This window comes from Photinus pyralis, unplaced genomic scaffold, assembly GCF_008802855.1.
Source record: "Photinus pyralis isolate 1611_PpyrPB1 unplaced genomic scaffold, Ppyr1.3 Ppyr1.4_LG2, whole genome shotgun sequence".
NCBI lineage: Eukaryota > Metazoa > Arthropoda > Insecta > Coleoptera > Lampyridae > Photinus > Photinus pyralis.
Genome location: NW_022170403.1, coordinates 51,063,420 through 51,080,084, shown reverse-complemented (window position 1 = coordinate 51,080,084; position 16,665 = coordinate 51,063,420). Strand labels below are relative to the sequence as shown.

The 16,665-nt window shown below is 35.3% G+C and overlaps 3 protein-coding genes across 6 annotated transcripts; 1 reads left to right on the top strand and 2 right to left on the bottom strand.

The window, feature by feature from the left end:
• Positions 1 to 2,528: 2,528 nt before the first annotated feature.
• On the bottom strand, positions 2,529 to 4,099 carry LOC116164200. 3 transcript variants are annotated; one of them, XM_031478338.1, is made up of 7 exons: positions 3,862 to 4,099; positions 3,615 to 3,812; positions 3,408 to 3,517; positions 3,237 to 3,358; positions 3,001 to 3,182; positions 2,810 to 2,953; positions 2,529 to 2,758 (listed from the first exon to the last, which is right to left on the bottom strand). In XM_031478338.1, exons 1-7 carry the CDS (start codon positions 4,035 to 4,037, stop codon positions 2,632 to 2,634), a joined length of 1,059 nt encoding a protein of 352 aa, XP_031334198.1. In that variant the 5' UTR covers positions 4,038 to 4,099; the 3' UTR covers positions 2,529 to 2,631. The 3 variants fall into 3 exon arrangements, with proteins under 3 accessions (XP_031334198.1, XP_031334199.1, XP_031334200.1); XM_031478339.1 differs by having other exon boundaries at positions 3,867 to 4,036; XM_031478340.1 differs by having other exon boundaries at positions 3,615 to 3,807; positions 3,862 to 3,993.
• Positions 4,100 to 4,529: 430 nt separating this feature from the next.
• On the top strand, positions 4,530 to 12,657 carry LOC116163680 (splicing factor 3A subunit 3). 2 transcript variants are annotated; one of them, XM_031477745.1, is made up of 10 exons: positions 4,530 to 4,764; positions 5,076 to 5,282; positions 5,335 to 5,407; positions 5,461 to 5,552; positions 5,612 to 5,833; positions 11,541 to 11,677; positions 11,739 to 11,894; positions 11,951 to 12,134; positions 12,182 to 12,383; positions 12,436 to 12,657. In XM_031477745.1, the coding sequence occupies exons 1-10, from the start codon at positions 4,669 to 4,671 to the stop codon at positions 12,567 to 12,569; spliced, it is 1,503 nt and encodes a 500-aa protein (XP_031333605.1). In that variant the 5' UTR covers positions 4,530 to 4,668; the 3' UTR covers positions 12,570 to 12,657. The 2 variants fall into 2 exon arrangements, with proteins under 2 accessions (XP_031333605.1, XP_031333606.1); XM_031477746.1 differs by having other exon boundaries at positions 4,539 to 4,764; positions 5,122 to 5,282.
• LOC116163681 (selenoprotein S-like) lies at positions 12,645 to 14,149 on the bottom strand. The gene is made up of 5 exons (XM_031477747.1): positions 13,978 to 14,149; positions 13,784 to 13,927; positions 13,626 to 13,732; positions 12,803 to 12,887; positions 12,645 to 12,748 (listed from the first exon to the last, which is right to left on the bottom strand). Exons 1-5 carry the CDS (start codon positions 14,024 to 14,026, stop codon positions 12,660 to 12,662), a joined length of 474 nt encoding a protein of 157 aa, XP_031333607.1. The 5' UTR covers positions 14,027 to 14,149; the 3' UTR covers positions 12,645 to 12,659.
• Between the last annotated feature and the right edge of the window lie 2,516 nt (positions 14,150 to 16,665).

Below are 16,665 nucleotides of genomic sequence, written 5' to 3'. Positions count from 1 at the left end.
TGTAAGCGTTCGTCTATTTAACACGTTGAGGGACACTTACGCCGTACAGCATTATAGATTTACATACAAACTTGACATGATGCCGTACAGCGTCCTCCGTTTAAGTACGTGTATTCGACAAAACGCTGTGCAGCGTCAATCTTGCAATATAACCCAATGATACTTGAATACTTCTGTCACACTTTCAATTTCCATTTTTGTTATACTGTCATAACTAAGGGTTTTTCTACTCCCACCAGCATCACTCATCTTTATGCATTCGCGCGATGCAAATTGGCGCGGTACGCTGTACGGCGTCACTGTTTGTTCACTGTCGTTTTGGCGGGAAGTCGTGTTTATAAGTTGTTTGTTTTTGTTATTTAGTGATTTTCTGAAGGACAAGTTAGTGATAGGTACTGCATATCGATTTCTATGGGTTCAAGGATCAGTGCTATTGAAAATGAGCCGGATTAAAAGTATGGTTTCCGAATACGAGCAGAGTGGCAAAAAATTCCGCTACTGAAAATCGTATGCGATTCTTCGTACCTTGTTCTTGTTACTATTACCAAAGAGTACTCTTTGCTATTACTGGTAAGGGTGAGTATCCAGCTTGACGTCTATCAGCGTCGTGGCCATATAGCGTATGAGACACCCAACAAAGTACGCCAGGAAGCTGATCAGCTTCAATAAAAAACGGGACGGAAGGGCTTTAGAATGATGACTAGTTTTATTTCTCAACCCGAAATAGCAATACAAAATGAACAATTGGCAAGTACAATTGAAGAAAGTATACTGTCACAATTTGAATTAAACGCATCCCATATGTGTCCTTCAACGTGTTAATAACTGGATTTTGTCAATTTTGTGAAGGGTACATGTGAGTATTTCAGTCTTTTAATGGCATCTCCATTACAACCAATATATTTGGAAAATAATTTTGGGCACTCCCACCCTATTTTTTTTAACATCCACAGACACTCCATTATGTTTGTCATGAATTGTATATTAACTATATTCCATTCAATTTAAGAAGGTAGTGGTAGAAAGTATAGGGAAGCTTTCACCTTCAGTGTGATTGGTTGAAACACGAGCAAGTATTACAGTGAAAAATACAAAAATAAGACTAGTGAATTTTGTATGCTGGTAGTTTCTGTTGTCCACTAAACTAACGAACTGTCATTACCTGTTAATGTCATAGATCCAACTGTGAAAATGTTTGATTTATGTCTGTTCACGGTGCTGAATATCTCTACCTTACAATAATGTGGTGCCGTTTTATATTTTCTCTGTATGATTATCTTCAAAGACTGCGCCATCTACTACCTACCTTCTTATGAGTGCGGTATACGTATAGTCTGATCCTTGCAGCATTCGTAGGCGTTAGCTGGGGGGAATGTTGCATTAAAAAAATATCAACTTTTGGTCGAATCTCAGGAACAGTGATCCAAAAAATTTTATACTATGCCCATGGATTGTACGTAAAAATATCTAACATGCACTTTTTACCATTTTTCTATCCTAGATATGGTCTCTCAAAAAGTCAAACTTTTCGATTTCACCCTGTATCTCAGAAACAAACATAGCTAAATTGATTCTGTTGTTGGTATTAAGTTCTACAAAAAAGTGGCACAAGGTCGCGAAAACCGCAAGTCTCTATCTTTAAAAACAGCTGAGATACAATGCAGTCTCAACCAACACACAGTACGTTTTTTTTTACTTTATACAACTTTTGTATTTTATATCTAATTTGACAATTGCAAGTAACGGGTGATCAAAGAAGGATTGACGTTTATAGTTGCCTTTGGAAGTGCAAGTTAAAATGTGATTCCCCATGTAAACAAAAATTCCATAAGCTGACTGACAGCAACTCTTTTTTGATCACATGGTACATACACCTTGCACTGAGTGACAGGTGAGTCACGGCCTTACGGAAAACGGACGTTTTTCAATAAAGAATAACTTTTTTAATTTTAGCAAAAAATAAGTTTTATTTTCATAAGGAGGAAAGGAGGGTTGAATGCCACGAACCTCACCCAAGCGTTACAGGATCCCTATATGATACGTTCTAAAAACGTCCTTTCCTGTGACTCGTCTTGTATAATAACAAGCAAATAAATTATCCTTGTATTTGATTTTTCAAAATATTCCAGGGAAGGCTCTTTGGACCCCAAATTCATGGCTGGGTGGGGGAGGGGGCGATTTCGCTGCACCCATAGACACATGCTAATATTCGCATGTCTGTGGTTGCACCAGAGACTCTCAAAACGCCACCCCTGCCACACTTTTGACATTGCACTTACCTTTATTTTCACATAATAAATATATTTACTGTGATAAAAGGCTGACTGGTCATTTGTTTTATAATTTTCACCAATTGAGTAGAATAGTCATGTGATGTGATTAATGCATTACATTCTCTCTCTAGAGGTCATTTCTGTCTGATCAGCACAGAACACTGTTCTGTGCTGATCAGTAGAAAGGGCGAATTCCAATTCTCCCACGCCAGTATACAGTATAAGCATTCCCCAAAAGCTACCTTTTTTCCTTCCTTTTTTAGAAATTTAATATAAATCTGTTACATTCAGTACATTTGTTGCTAAATTTCTATGTACATTTAGCACCTGTTTTATGTAAAAGAAATCATAGTTATGTCTACTTTGAACGTTTCTTCTTAATGAAAGGTGATAAGGCAGTAACCAGCTCTGTTTCAGGGATAGATACAACTCCAGGAGATATAGTAATACTAGTATCCTCTTCATTTTCCACTAATCCTTGTGAACTGTAACGCAATTCAATACAATTCTTATTACAAATAAAATGAGTAATCAACCTTGTACCAGCTTCTAAACTACTAAGTAATTGATAACCAGCGTCAAGAGTAGAAAATCCAACCTCACCATCGATAGCCAGGTGAACTTGGGGATTATCAATCTCAATAACATCTTCCTCTTCTTCCACATGTACCCTAATTACCCTAAAAGTACATTTTGTAATTAAAAAGTGGACACAACAATTTCTTACTTATTTTCTTTAGAATCTGGTGATGGAGTTTGACGTACGAGTAATCCTTCATAATGCTTATTAAGCTCTTTACACCTCCTTTGTAGAACATCAATATACTTTATAACACGAGTTTGATAATAGTCATGCAAACCTTTCACACCGCCCATTCCCAATTCAACTAATACACGTTCAACAATATTCTGTAATTATCAGATTAGTTCTATTAATTGTTAAGAGTAAAACATAATAGTTACTGGAAATTCGTCAAGTTTGCCATTTTCTTTATCTTCTTGGGCCAATTTCAAGTGGTAAATTATTTTCTTTAAAAACGCACTCAACACATCTACTAATACATTTAATACACTTGCAGATGTAGCTTAAATGTGGATCATTAATCAATAACATTAAAATGGTAATACACATACTTTCATAACCGATATGAGCGAACATTGTGGCGACACTTTTAGTTAATATTTGTTTCACAATAGTAGAGCTGATTTCGGGACTCAATTCAGCCTCGCCAAGAGAGAATTGTCTGCAATTTTATTTGTAATAGTAACGAATTCATTTTACCTTACTTCTCTACATCAATAGCTAACAACAAATTCCTATTACCTAACATCAGAACTTACGTAAATTCTTTAGGAATAAAATTTAAACAATTTCTTGTATGCTTTTTTTGCACTTCGGGCATCGGTGGTATGGGTGGTATAACATCTGCAGGAGGTATTAAATCAGATTCAATAGCTAATTCGGCAACTCGAACCATTTCGTTCATATGCTTATGCAAAGTTATTGCGTACATAATCAACGGGTCCATTGAATCTAAACTAAGAAATGAATTGGGAAATTAGTAACACTATCGGTAGTTCTGCTTACCTTACTTCTTCACTTTGAAACCTTTCATCATGGTAGTCTGAATCAAATTCGGCTAAGCAAAATCTATTCATGGATCGTTCGATGTCAGCACGAACATCTGGAAAGAACGAATCGTCGTTACTGTTAGTCTCTTGATTGGGAATTTCGCCCCAATGTGTTTTATTACTCGCATCCATTATAATGAAGAAATAAATAATTTAAATTTTAGGTTATTATCAACAACCAAACAGCGTGTAGTTCAAATGGGTGGCCGGGTGGGTCGCGTTCCAGGGGCGTTCCATAGCGGATATCATAATGGCACAGCCCCCCTCAAACTCAAAATTTAATATTAGGTAAGAGTCAATAACATGAAACTTGTGTATAATCAATGGCCCCGTATGAATAAAAATAAGCAAATGCTTATACTTGCAAAATTCAAAGTAAATACCATATATATAAGAGAATTACCATATATATAAGAGAAGATATATGGTAAATACTCGTAAGTGCTTCTTCGCACTGGGCAGCGCTGCTAAACAAACCAGTATGAAGGGGTACTTTTTGCTTACTTTTACGGGCTATTGACCGTGGTTTAAATGTTATGAAAAGTAGATTATATTTTCATTTGTAGTTCTAATGATTCTACGTGTTACTGTTAGTAGTTCTATTGTTTGAATTTGTTTTTTAATTTTTATGTTAGTCACTTGCCTTTGGTCCGTTGGTGTGTACCTTTGGTTTTGTTGCTTTTGCAGATTGTTCTGTAGCTATTTTTTTGTAATTTGGCGTGACAAAGTTGAAACCCATTTTAGTCGTTGAGTTTTGGAAAATATGGAAACTATTTTAGAACAGCAAAGGCGATACCACGAGGAGCGTGAGCGGTTAGTAGATGCCATGGTTAAAGAAATGCTTCATAAGAAAATCAGTGTAAGTTTTTTAGGTGTACCTAACTAGAAGTAATACAATAATAATAAATGCGGTGCTGTCTCACATAAATATTGAATTTTTATAATGTAAAGAATATTAATATTAATTTGAGGTTAGTTAATTACTCTTCCAACAAATGAAGTAACTGTAATCATTTGTACTAATGTTTAACGTTACTACAATACGATCCAAAATGGGATACTGTCGAGTTACTTTTTGTTTACATGGGAAGTCGTACTTGAACTTCCAAAGCCGACTCGACGGCAACTCATTTTTGATCGCCCGTTAGTTCTAAGTACTATTTTTTGTAGCATCGTGAAGTGATAAACTCTGATTATCGCTTGAAATATCTAATAGATCGGTATCTAACGGGCACAGAAAGGCTGGTTGAATTGTACGAAGACAGAGATGGACACAGAAAAGCAGAAGTTGCCGCACTGACTGGACCGAACGAATTTCAGGAATTTTACATGAGGCTAAAGCAAATTAAAGATTTTTACCGTAAACATCCAAATGAAGTTAGTATTTTTTGTATTTCTAAATGAATTGATGCAAGAGATTTATTTCTAGATTAGCATTCCCATGTCTGTAGAATTTGATGAATTGGCAAAGGCGAGAGAGAACCCCACAGATGAATTATCTAGTAAATGGCATTTAGATACTTGTTTTTCTAGATTTTATTTAAAATATTTTTAGATTTGGTTGACTTTTCCGACGAAGAAGGATATGGAAAATTTTTGGACTTGCATGAGTGTTATGAAAAATATATTAACCTGAAGGGCATTGAGGTAACTTTATAGTTAGATTTAGAATGTGTACATTTAAAAGATAACTATTTGAATTACAGAAGGTGGACTATATCACCTATTTGAGTATGTTTGAACAGCTATATGACATTCCAAAAGAACGAAAAACAGGGGAATATCGACGTTACCTTGTTATGTTAATTGAGTACTTGAGTTGGTTTGTGCAACGTGTGAAACCCCTAATGGATTTGGAAGCTGATTTACAGACGGAAGTGGATGCTGTTATTAATCAGTGGGATAGTGGAACAGTTCCAGGGTGGCCTGTAAGTAACTAGTAACATTCAGTGTTTTGAATTGAATTGAATTTATAATAATAATATATTTATTAGTGGTGTATAATAGACATAAGCATGTTCTTCCACACGGCAAAGTTATGTCATTGTAATCACCGATCTGTGCCCCTGAGTCATTTATTTGTGAATCAATTGATTTTTCACACTTACTATATGCAGTTCCCGTTTGTTTCAAATTCGAATTATCTATGAAAAGTTGGCATTTGAGCTGGCAGTAGTGTAATTTCTCATAATGAATATATTTTAGGTTATAAATGATGACAACCGAGGAATGTTGTCAGCTTGCTACATTTTTTAAACTATAGAATAACTGATTTTATAATTTTTTTCTCTATCGAATGACATAAGAATCCAACATAAATAATAAGACTAGAAATAAGTTGCTACGTTCACTTTGAGCAAAAGTAACAAAATTACCTTGAGATAAGCACACAATAAGCTAAGGCAAAGTAGAGATGAGTTAGGGTGAATATCGCAGTTCTTGTACACTAGCAATAACGAAGCAAAAGAGAAAAGTAAACTGGATAGGTGCCACTTAGTTTTTAGTAAATGTCACACGAGGAAAGAGAAGACTTGCCAAAAGGGGAAACCAAGGTAGACTAAGAGATCCTTGTTCTGGTCTTGATAAGCTCAAGAAATAAAATACCTGATAGGTATGGAACATAAACAAGAATTGATGTCACAATCTAGTGTGATTTAATAAATGATTTCAAAAATATTACTAATAGTATAGATCTGCAATTTCAATAGTTAAAGTTAAATTAATTTTTGGTAGAAAAGGTGATCAACACGTAGTGTGAGTAAGTATTAATATCAAAACAGGCTTCCTGAGAAAACAACAAAGCTATAATCGTTAAATGAACATCAAACAAAGGTAGTAATTCAATTTAGATTATACAGGATGGGCCATTAGTGTGTGGGTGGAAATTGAATATCGCAGTTACCATAAAATTGAGAAGGCCGTGACTATGCAGTGGTACTAATCATGAAATGTACTAACATACGCAACGTTAAAACTTCTTTTGTGATATAAGAAATCACTACATCAATTTTCAAAATTTCAAACAAAGGTAACTTATTTTTTAAATAGAACTACGAAGTTTTTTTATCGCATCAAATGTAGGGTTTTATTACCTTTATTAAGCATGTCTATATTTATCTTTAACATATTTTTTGTCAACAATTTCTAATAATTCGCGGTGTTTTTCGATTTTAAAAACCTCTTAGTAATTAGTAGGCCGTTAAAAATTATAAACAATTGAAATTATAAAAAAATTTACTCCAAATAAAACAAAATAAAAAGTCAAAAACCATAAAATACTAATTAAATAAAAATAAGAGCAAAATAACAATTATTTTAATAAATGTTCAAGATCAAACATTTTGTCAATGGGTTTAGAAAATAAATCTTTGACACGACAAAGCGCAGCTGGCGTTATGGATGCGAAAGCATTACGAATGGGCATTTGCATATTCTCTTTTGTTGTTGGGACTTTTTTGCGTACAGTTCCTTTCACGTATCCCCAACAGAAGAAGTCCACTGATGGTGCAAGGTCTGGGGAGCACACTAGTCAATCTAATAGGGCCTCGTCAGCCATTCTATAACATTTATAGCAAAATGAGGTAGAGCACCATCATGCTGAAACCACTTTTCTTCTACAATGTGCACCACAAAATATTGTAAAAGAGCAAAAAATTGAGTAGGTACATAATAAAGAGCACCGTTTAAAATATGTTATTCAAATTCAATTCTTCTAACAAATTAACTTAAGTAATCAACAATCAACAACAGAATTGTAAATGTCAATGAACTAAACTGACAGATGTTGTATCATTTTATTTTGTTTTAATATTTTCCAATATGGCTTTCGTCGATTACTATTCAAATTGATTTATTTAAGTTAACGCATTGGTTTAAATTCAAAATTCATTATTTTATCTTTTAAAATACGCTATGATGACTGTTTGTTTTGTTAGGGGTAAATGTTCTATCATTTGAATTGGTGTTTATAATTTTTAACAGCCTACTGATTACTGAGAGGCTTTGAAAATCGAAAAACACTGAATTATTAGAAATTGTTGAATTACAAAAAGTAAGTAAGAGATACAGACCGACATGCTTATATCGTTGGTAATAAAATCCTACATTTTATGCAATAACAAAAGCTGTATAGTGCCATTTAAAAAATCAAGTTACCTTTGATTGAAATTTTGAAAATTCACAGAAAGAAGTTTAACTTTAGCCGTTCGTCGTATGTTTGTACATTTCATGATTAGTACCACTGCATAGTCACAGCCTTCTCAGTTTTATGATAACTGCGATATTCAATTTTTACTGGACATCTACTTTTTGAAAAAACGACGAATTGCCGCGAAACGACTCATTTTAGATACCATGTGTAATACATAAAGTCACACTAACATTGACCAAGTAATCGAAATATGTAATAATCTAAAATAATATACAGGGGGTTCCGTTTAAAAAATGCAACTTTGATAGTGTAAAATCACCCTGTATAACAATTGCAATTTTGTTGAAAATATAATTAGTAGAGTCCTTCAACATTCCCCGACAATAAATTTTAATTATGTGCGTTAATAAACCGACACTCTTCCACTCACACACTAATGGCCCACCCTGTATACATTGGTAGGGTGTGGGCCTTTTGTTCTTATTTCTCGGTGGGCCTTTTGGGGTCCAGTCCGACACTGTGCGATTGCAACAGGAACAAATATCGAAGTGACCGTAAACCAATTTCGAGTAGGTAGTAATGTTGGTAGAATGAAGATTTATCAAGTTAATGTAGGTAGAATGAGGTAGATCACATGACGTCACCAGCGTCAATCTCGTTCGCTAAGATAGTTTGTTTGATCTGAGGTTAAGAAAAATGCAATGGCATTCACGTACTGCGTGGGTAAAAGGTAACGATTAATCCAGATCAAGTTAAAAAACGATAGAGCATCTGCATGACCTCCGTCCGTCGGCAGAACTATTGCAATAAGAAATCGATACCACTCGAATGGCCTCTAGTGGCGACAATAAAGAACTACGATAATTACTACAGGATATATCTTGATATATTTAAATCCCTTAGGATTCTTCGGAATAAGTAAACTGATTTTGAAAATATACTTTATTGCAAAGTATGGTCACTACTACAACTGTGTTCGAGGTCGCGCTGTACCTAATCCCACACAACTCTGAGTGGAACTAGAGTCTGGCGACCGCGATACACTTTTATAAGGGAAAGAGCGCACAACATTCTTAATTGTTAATTTCAACACATCTCATTAAGCGGGTTTACATAGGATATACCTTGATGGCGTAAGAATTTAAATCGGCAAGGAAAAAAATGTACAAAGTTGCTTACTTTTTCTTAGTAAACTCGATGGCATTTTTGGGTTATACAACTTATAACGCAGAATATCGCAGTGAGACTTGTTAAGTTATGCTTCTATAATTGATCGTTATGAAACTTACAATTTTTGTACAGGCTAATGCTCTATCCTTTAAAAATGATATCTGGCTACCAATAGGAGGCACTAGGTACGGTTTTGGTCAGAAGTAATGTCCCTCGATTATCTCAAGTGTAGCACATAATTAATATACCGGATCTCCTGTGAGATTTGAGCTTCTTTTCAACATGAGGAAAATGCCTAAGATTGAAATGAAATTGAACTAAATCACGGAGAAACTGACACATTGGTACTTTTTCTACAGTTGCAGTTTCTAAGGGAGGACATTACTTCTGACCACGACTGTACATTGAAACTGTAATTTGGTATTTTGTTTGCTAAACACTAGGTGGCAGCATTATATATAAACTATTTTGACCACAAACCATCCTAATGTTTTCTCTTCTTTTTAAGAAATTAAGACGATGACAGATTGTCTCAAATAAAACTTGTACCCCTAATAAATGAGTTTTTTAAATAAAAATATGTCAAATATGTATCTATCAACTTCCAATATTGTAATGTAAGTCATACACTTGTCTATTTTTGTGGACTGGAGAATTATAGCCCTTTGATTTATAGCTCACGGGTAGTGTTGCAAAATTCCTGAGAAAATTCCTGTAGTTTATTTATCGTTGTGAATATTCTGAAACTTTTGAGAATATTAGGGATTTTTCGCCAATATTTATCCTTGACAAAATATACTAAGTATACTATTCTATACTAACAATTCACCAAAGACCGAATCAATCTTTTATTACATATGTGTTTTTTTAAAAACAATAAAATTAAATTGTTTTTTTTAACATATATACCTATGTACATATAAAAAGAAAAACTTCAGTCTCAGTTCATATTCCATATCAACTTTCAAAACAAAATTCAGACAAAAATTCGAAATTATAAGTGAAGATTATACCCACTATGTTCAAATTTTTTTTTCTTTCTAATTCGTCCATAAGTTCATATTCTTTCTTGTGATCCCTAACATTCCATGTTAAAATTTTTTACATTTTTATCCTTATGTTTTTAGCGCATTTTTGCAAATTTATTTGTAAAAAGTAGATTTTAATCTCACTTTGGCTGGCTGGCTGGCTGGACGGCTGGCTGGCAGCAAATGTGGGCGCGTAGAAGAACTCTTGTAGAAAGGCAACGGGTGTACGTGTATCTACAAGGCCGTATAATTTCTAAACCTTAGGGACAGGGCTACATGATGTGGGGTTGGCGACATCTGGGCGTCGTCCTCGAGCGTAGTATACTAACGTGAAGGTTTCTCAGTTTTTTCCTATCTTCTACTACAGTTTTGGTCCGATTCTTTTCAAATTAGTGTCGTCGGAATGATGTTGTAAACGCGCACAACTCCTGCGTGGCGGAATTTTGTTTTTTGGCCTAGGGGCGAAATTAACGACCTTTTGCATGGCGCGCGCGCGCGTCTTCGAGAGGTAGTCAACTTCGGGCACCTTTTACCTTCCGTTGCGAATTCTGTCACGCGTTTTAACGTTTCGTAAATCTCGAATGGCTGTCTCTCTTTCTCGGGTCGCCAATAGAAGCTCGAGCAATGAGAAGTGCTCCCCAAAAATTAAGTACTATCTTGTGGAAGGTTTTTAGCAAGATCCATCAAAATGTGGGTGTAATATAAGTATACACCGAAAAAGGAAATGTGGTAGCCTCCGACAAGATCTAACTGATGGTGGAGAAAAATCTTCAAACGCGAATTGCGGGTGAACGGGACGTCGGAAATGGGTACTGTCAAAGGGAATGTGGTAGCCCCCGACACGATCTTACTGATGGTGGAGTCAAATCTTCCAACGCGAATTGTGGGTGAACGGGACGTCGGAAGTGGGTACCGTCAAAGGGAATGTGGTAGCCCCCAACACGATTTTACTGATGGTGGATTTAAATCTTCAAACGCGAATTGCGGGTGAACGGGACATCGGAAGTGGGTACCATCAAAGGGAATGTGGTATCCTTCGGCAAGATCTTTTATTCATGGTTGAATCAAAAGTGGCTAATAGAATCCTGATCTGCCACACAAAAATGCGCTGAAGTCCCTTCGATCTCACACGAGGACTTTGATAATTTTTTTATTTTTCTGACGGTATCCCGAAGTGAAATAAACACTTCTAGTAATTTAGCTTTTGTATTAATCCTGATGACCCTATACATATTACTCACGTAATCTGAAATAACTACAAATACAAATGGCACTTAACTTTCACAGAAAGAAACAGGATCTGCTTTGGCCAATGTTGGAGCACATTTGGAATTGTCTGCATTTAACAGTTGGGAAGAGTTGGCGTCGTTAGGCTTGGATAGGTTAAAATCGGCTTTGCTCGCTCTTGGATTGAAATGTGGAGGGTAAGATAATCTTTACTTATTAAGTATAATCCTCTCAAATTATTGATTCCTGACCATGTAGGACTCTTGAGGAACGAGCTCAGCGGCTATGGGCTACAAAAGGTACAACATCTTTGGATCCATCTTTAATGGCCAAGAATAAAAGTGGAAAGGCAAGTAAAGAAAGGGAACAATTGAGACACAGAGATCTCGCTTGCTTAGAGGCTCAAGTGTATAGGTAAGGCCGCTTTCGATTATTAAAAGAAATTATTGTTACATTTCGATTTGCTATAGGTTAGCAGAATTGGTTGCAATGCAACGTGTAGCAACAAAAGAAAATGTTCAGAGAAAACAAGCGCGCACTGACGGCGAGCGGGACGACAGTGAAAATGAAGAAAGCGACGAAGAAAGTTTGGAAGATGACACTGATGATGTTCCGTACAATCCGAAAAATCTACCCCTCGGTTGGGACGGAAAAGTAAATTGATTTCTAATTTAGCTTGACCTTACGCACTTTATTTCTAGCCAATACCATACTGGTTATATAAACTACATGGCTTAAATATTAACTACAATTGTGAAATTTGCGGAAATTACATTTACAAGGGACCAAAAGCTTTCCAAAGACATTTTGCAGAATGGCGACACGCTCACGGTATGCGCTGCCTCGGAATTCCGAACACTGCTCATTTTGCCAACGTAACCCAAATAGAGGATGCTCTTGCATGTATGTCATTTTATAGCAAAGAATATTTATGACTTAAATAATGCACTTTTAGTGTGGGAGAAACTGAAAGTTCAAAAACAGGCAGAAAGATGGCAACCAGAAACAGAGGAAGAATATGAGGATTCCCAAGGCAATGTAGTTAATCGTAAAACTTATGAGGATCTTAAAAGACAGGGTCTTCTTTAAATTTAGTATTACTAGTTTTATTTTATAAGCAAAGCTGGATTATTTTACAATGCCATGATTAATAATAATAAAGACAACATATAATAAAGTTTATTTTCCGCATCCACCTCCTGAACAAGGACTTTTTCGTTGTGGTCTATAAGACTTGCTACTGCTATCTCCCATTAGTGGATTATACTCTGCAAAATGCAAATATGTGATTAGTTATTGGTAACACGAATTTGGATATTCACCTGTTTTTAAAGTGTTCTCCTTAGCTGATCCTAACCTGTAACCTGATTGTTTAGAAAGCCATTCTTCTCTTTTTTTTGTTTCTCTCTATAACAATAAGCAAACAGTTATGAAATGTTGTATTTGGAGGACCTTATCCTAGATAGCATTCACCAATCACAAATACAGACTGAAATGTACCTATAACAGTAAGACATCACCTCTATTACATGAGCAATAATATTCCCATGGCACATTGTCCACTGACCAGTGAGTAATTCCGAGTAATAGTAGAGTAATGGTTGAGTAATAGTGGGCAATACTTTGTGGTAATAGGTACAACATTATGCATGAGTAATAGTGTACACATTTTAAACCAGCGGTTTACCCCTCGAATATCCCTTTATAGTCTTGTATAATTACTAATATACTATTAATACTACATATTAATTTAGCCTGCTACAATTGTTGACTAGCCAAACAAAATTCATTCGTATGAAACTGTTGTTTATTGGTATGTACGCAATCATGTGTCGAATTGGCTACTGTCTGGCTGCCTAGTGCGTTACTACAGCAGGCGTTAAGGTCGCAGTACAGGGACCTTATAGGAGGCCACCTCTACGAATAATAACTACCAAATGGCCTGAAATACGTACTAAGGCTATGTTCAGGCACTGCGATAATCGTACCATTCTCACAAGGATCTTATTTACATAAAAACCGGCACCAGAATCTCGTGATTATCGCTGTGTGTGAACACGGTCACACTAAAAATACCAGTGATTTCTCCATAAGTTTTGGCCACCAATAACATACATAATCTGTTGAACTTATGCGAGCACATACCTTCTCCTTTTTTTTTTGGTACTCCTCTGCTAGCTTTGAATATTGTTCCTGTAGTTTTGCAGCATGCTCTTGTTGAGCCACTATTTTGGCGGCAAACAAATCAGGATCTATTAATTTCAAGAATAGTTACATTTTTCACAAATCAAACTAGGTATTACTTTTATGATATTCCGCAGCATAAGCATCATTTCTTTTGCTTTCCAGATAGGTATATATAAATGGTTGCAATTTCTGGTAAACATACATCAGCAACACACTTGCTATAAGGAGATACCATCCATAATTCTCCAAGGTAAATATTACTAGGAAAGTAGTGTTAGTAGTTCCTTAGGCTATTTCAACATCGACTTACTTTTATTGTAGAAGTGTGATTCTGTACCCTCATAATCAAACATAGTCATTTTTACTTAAAATTTAATTAAGAAACTTTTAAGGATTTTGATGAAGACAGAAACTACAAGTAATATTCTTCCTGTTACCACATCATACATTTGTATTCAAATTCTTGACAGCTGCAGTTCACGCAATGTTGCCACAATTAAAGAATCCATAGGGTGATGCCGTAGTTTATGAGATTTCATTTGTCGAGTTAACGACATAGATCGAACGATTTCAAAATGTCAAAACATCAGGCACGAGTGTGGGTACTTTCCTTTGCCCATGTCACGTGGCGTAATTTGTGGAGTGGAATTTTGTTTCATGCACAAAGTTGGATTTGCCATTTACATTCACTGATTTCATTTAAAAGCGTTAATGGCTAATTCGTAATATAAGCAACGCGAAGTGAGTAAACCAAGATATACCCCCACGGCCCCACAACGCGAAGCAAGAGCACATGAGTACTTACTGGCTTCGGGTTGTGGGTGAAGAATTATATACTTACGTACCCATAACGCGTTTCGGTTAATTTTTTTACCCGTTCATCGGAAACGTTTACTCTTATCGCATTCTAGGTAAACTGCGATGCTCACAACGCGTTATGGGTATGAATTTCGGACACTGAGCCTAATGAATAAAAATGTAGCAATTGCTTTTGCTTACAAAATCCAAGTAGGTAATTGCTTCCAACCCAATGAATAAAAAATGAAGTAAATGCTTTTGCTTTCAGCAAATGCTTAATTTTGTAGGAATTGTTTCTAGTCAAAGCTTTTGCTTAAAAAATATAAGCAAATCTGACGAATAAATTAAGCAAGTGCTTTTTCTGGTGTAGCAATTGCTTTCAAATTTTGTAAGGTAGGGTGATCCCTGCATCATTTGCTAAAACTGCAGCATAACACGTGCGTTGATCATTTGTGTGTCATTTAATTATGGCTGAATATATGAATGTGCGTAAAAGAAAAATATACAATTTACGTAAAAACTGCCGGGACGATGATTTCAGAAAGTTATATCGATTTGACCGCGAAAATGTTGAGTGGTTAGCAAATTATTTTTTGACTGATACTGGTGAAAGGCGAGGGGCTGTACTATCACCTATAAATAAGATGAAAATCTTTCTGCGGCAATTGTCGGATCCGGGTTTTCAAAATTCTGTGGCTGAAGAACTTGGTGTTCACCAAACTACTATCTGTAAGACATCCACTGTTGTAATGAATGCAGTTTTGGGGAAGGCCAATATTTTTATTAAATTTCATAGACGTGCTGCAGCTGTTGTGGAAGCTAAACGCTTGTGGCCAGGGAGATCTCGCTTTCCAAATGCCATCGGTGTGATAGACTGCACACACGTCAGGATCCCAAAGTTTCAAGAATTCGGTGATGAATATATAAACTGAAAAGGATACCCCAGCATTAATGTGCAGGCAACTTGTAATATAATGCACAAGAAGTATTTACAAGTGTAGACTGCCAATGGCCAGGCTCTGTGCACGATAGTAGAATTTTCAAAAACTCTAACATATACAACATCCTTAGAAACAGCACGGAAGAATGTGTATTATTAGGAGACGATGGCTACCCTATATTCCCATCCTGCAGTATAAAATTAGGAATAAATTAGACAAAATACCATCGATGATAATTGCCTGTGTTGTGCTTCATAATATCGCCAAACATTTAAATGATGAAGATTTTGATTATTCAAATGAAGAAGCTAATTTTCAAATTAATGCAGAAAATAACAATCTGACATCAAATATGATTCGTCAACTAGGACAGCAAAAAAGAGAAATAGCAACGCAACTACTCTTCAATAATCATGTAAGTATAATTAATCTTAATTTAGTCTCGTTTTCAAAAGTATAAATCTTAATCAGGTAAATAAATTAAACATTAGAAGACATAAAATATAAAAAAAATTAAAAGAAATTTTATACACAGTTTTATACGTATTTTCAACTTAAAATTTATTCTTATAATTATAACTCGTACCCAAATAAAAATATCATATTTAGCTTTCAAAATCAGTATGGATGAACCAAAATAATAATACTGTTCGGATTTTATGAATCTATGTTCCCTGACTATAAATCAAAATATATACGTTGCCTTTTTCCGCAACAACATTGCTTACATGAAGTAAATCATCAGATTGTCTCTTGAGGATTTCTTCCTGTTGCATACGACACAATTTCAACTGCTCTAATAAAACTAATCGTTGAAGTTCAGCAGTTGATAATGTTTTTGTTTCATCCGTTTCAGATAAAGTATTTGATATTTTCACTTTCTTTCTAGTAGTACTACATGCTGCAGCTGCAGGGACTAGAAGGCCACTCGATGCTGAACAGGGCTTATCAAGTAGTATATCTTCATCGGTTCCAGCAGACACAGCGCCTAAAAATTTATGTTTTTTTTTTGTTTAAAGAAACAATTAACGTACCACATAGACTACACAAATATAAAAATTGTATATAGGTACAATACCTGGTATTTTTTTAAAGATGGGATTCTTCTGAACATCCAAAATTTCTAACAATAATTTTTCCCACGGCTTATAGATCAATGGTTGCCTGTCTTATTAACATCAAACTTTTTTTTATCTCTGCCTTCATATTATACTAATTTTCTTTGCCAACTGTTTTGTTGTAAGTGAAACGTTAAAAAT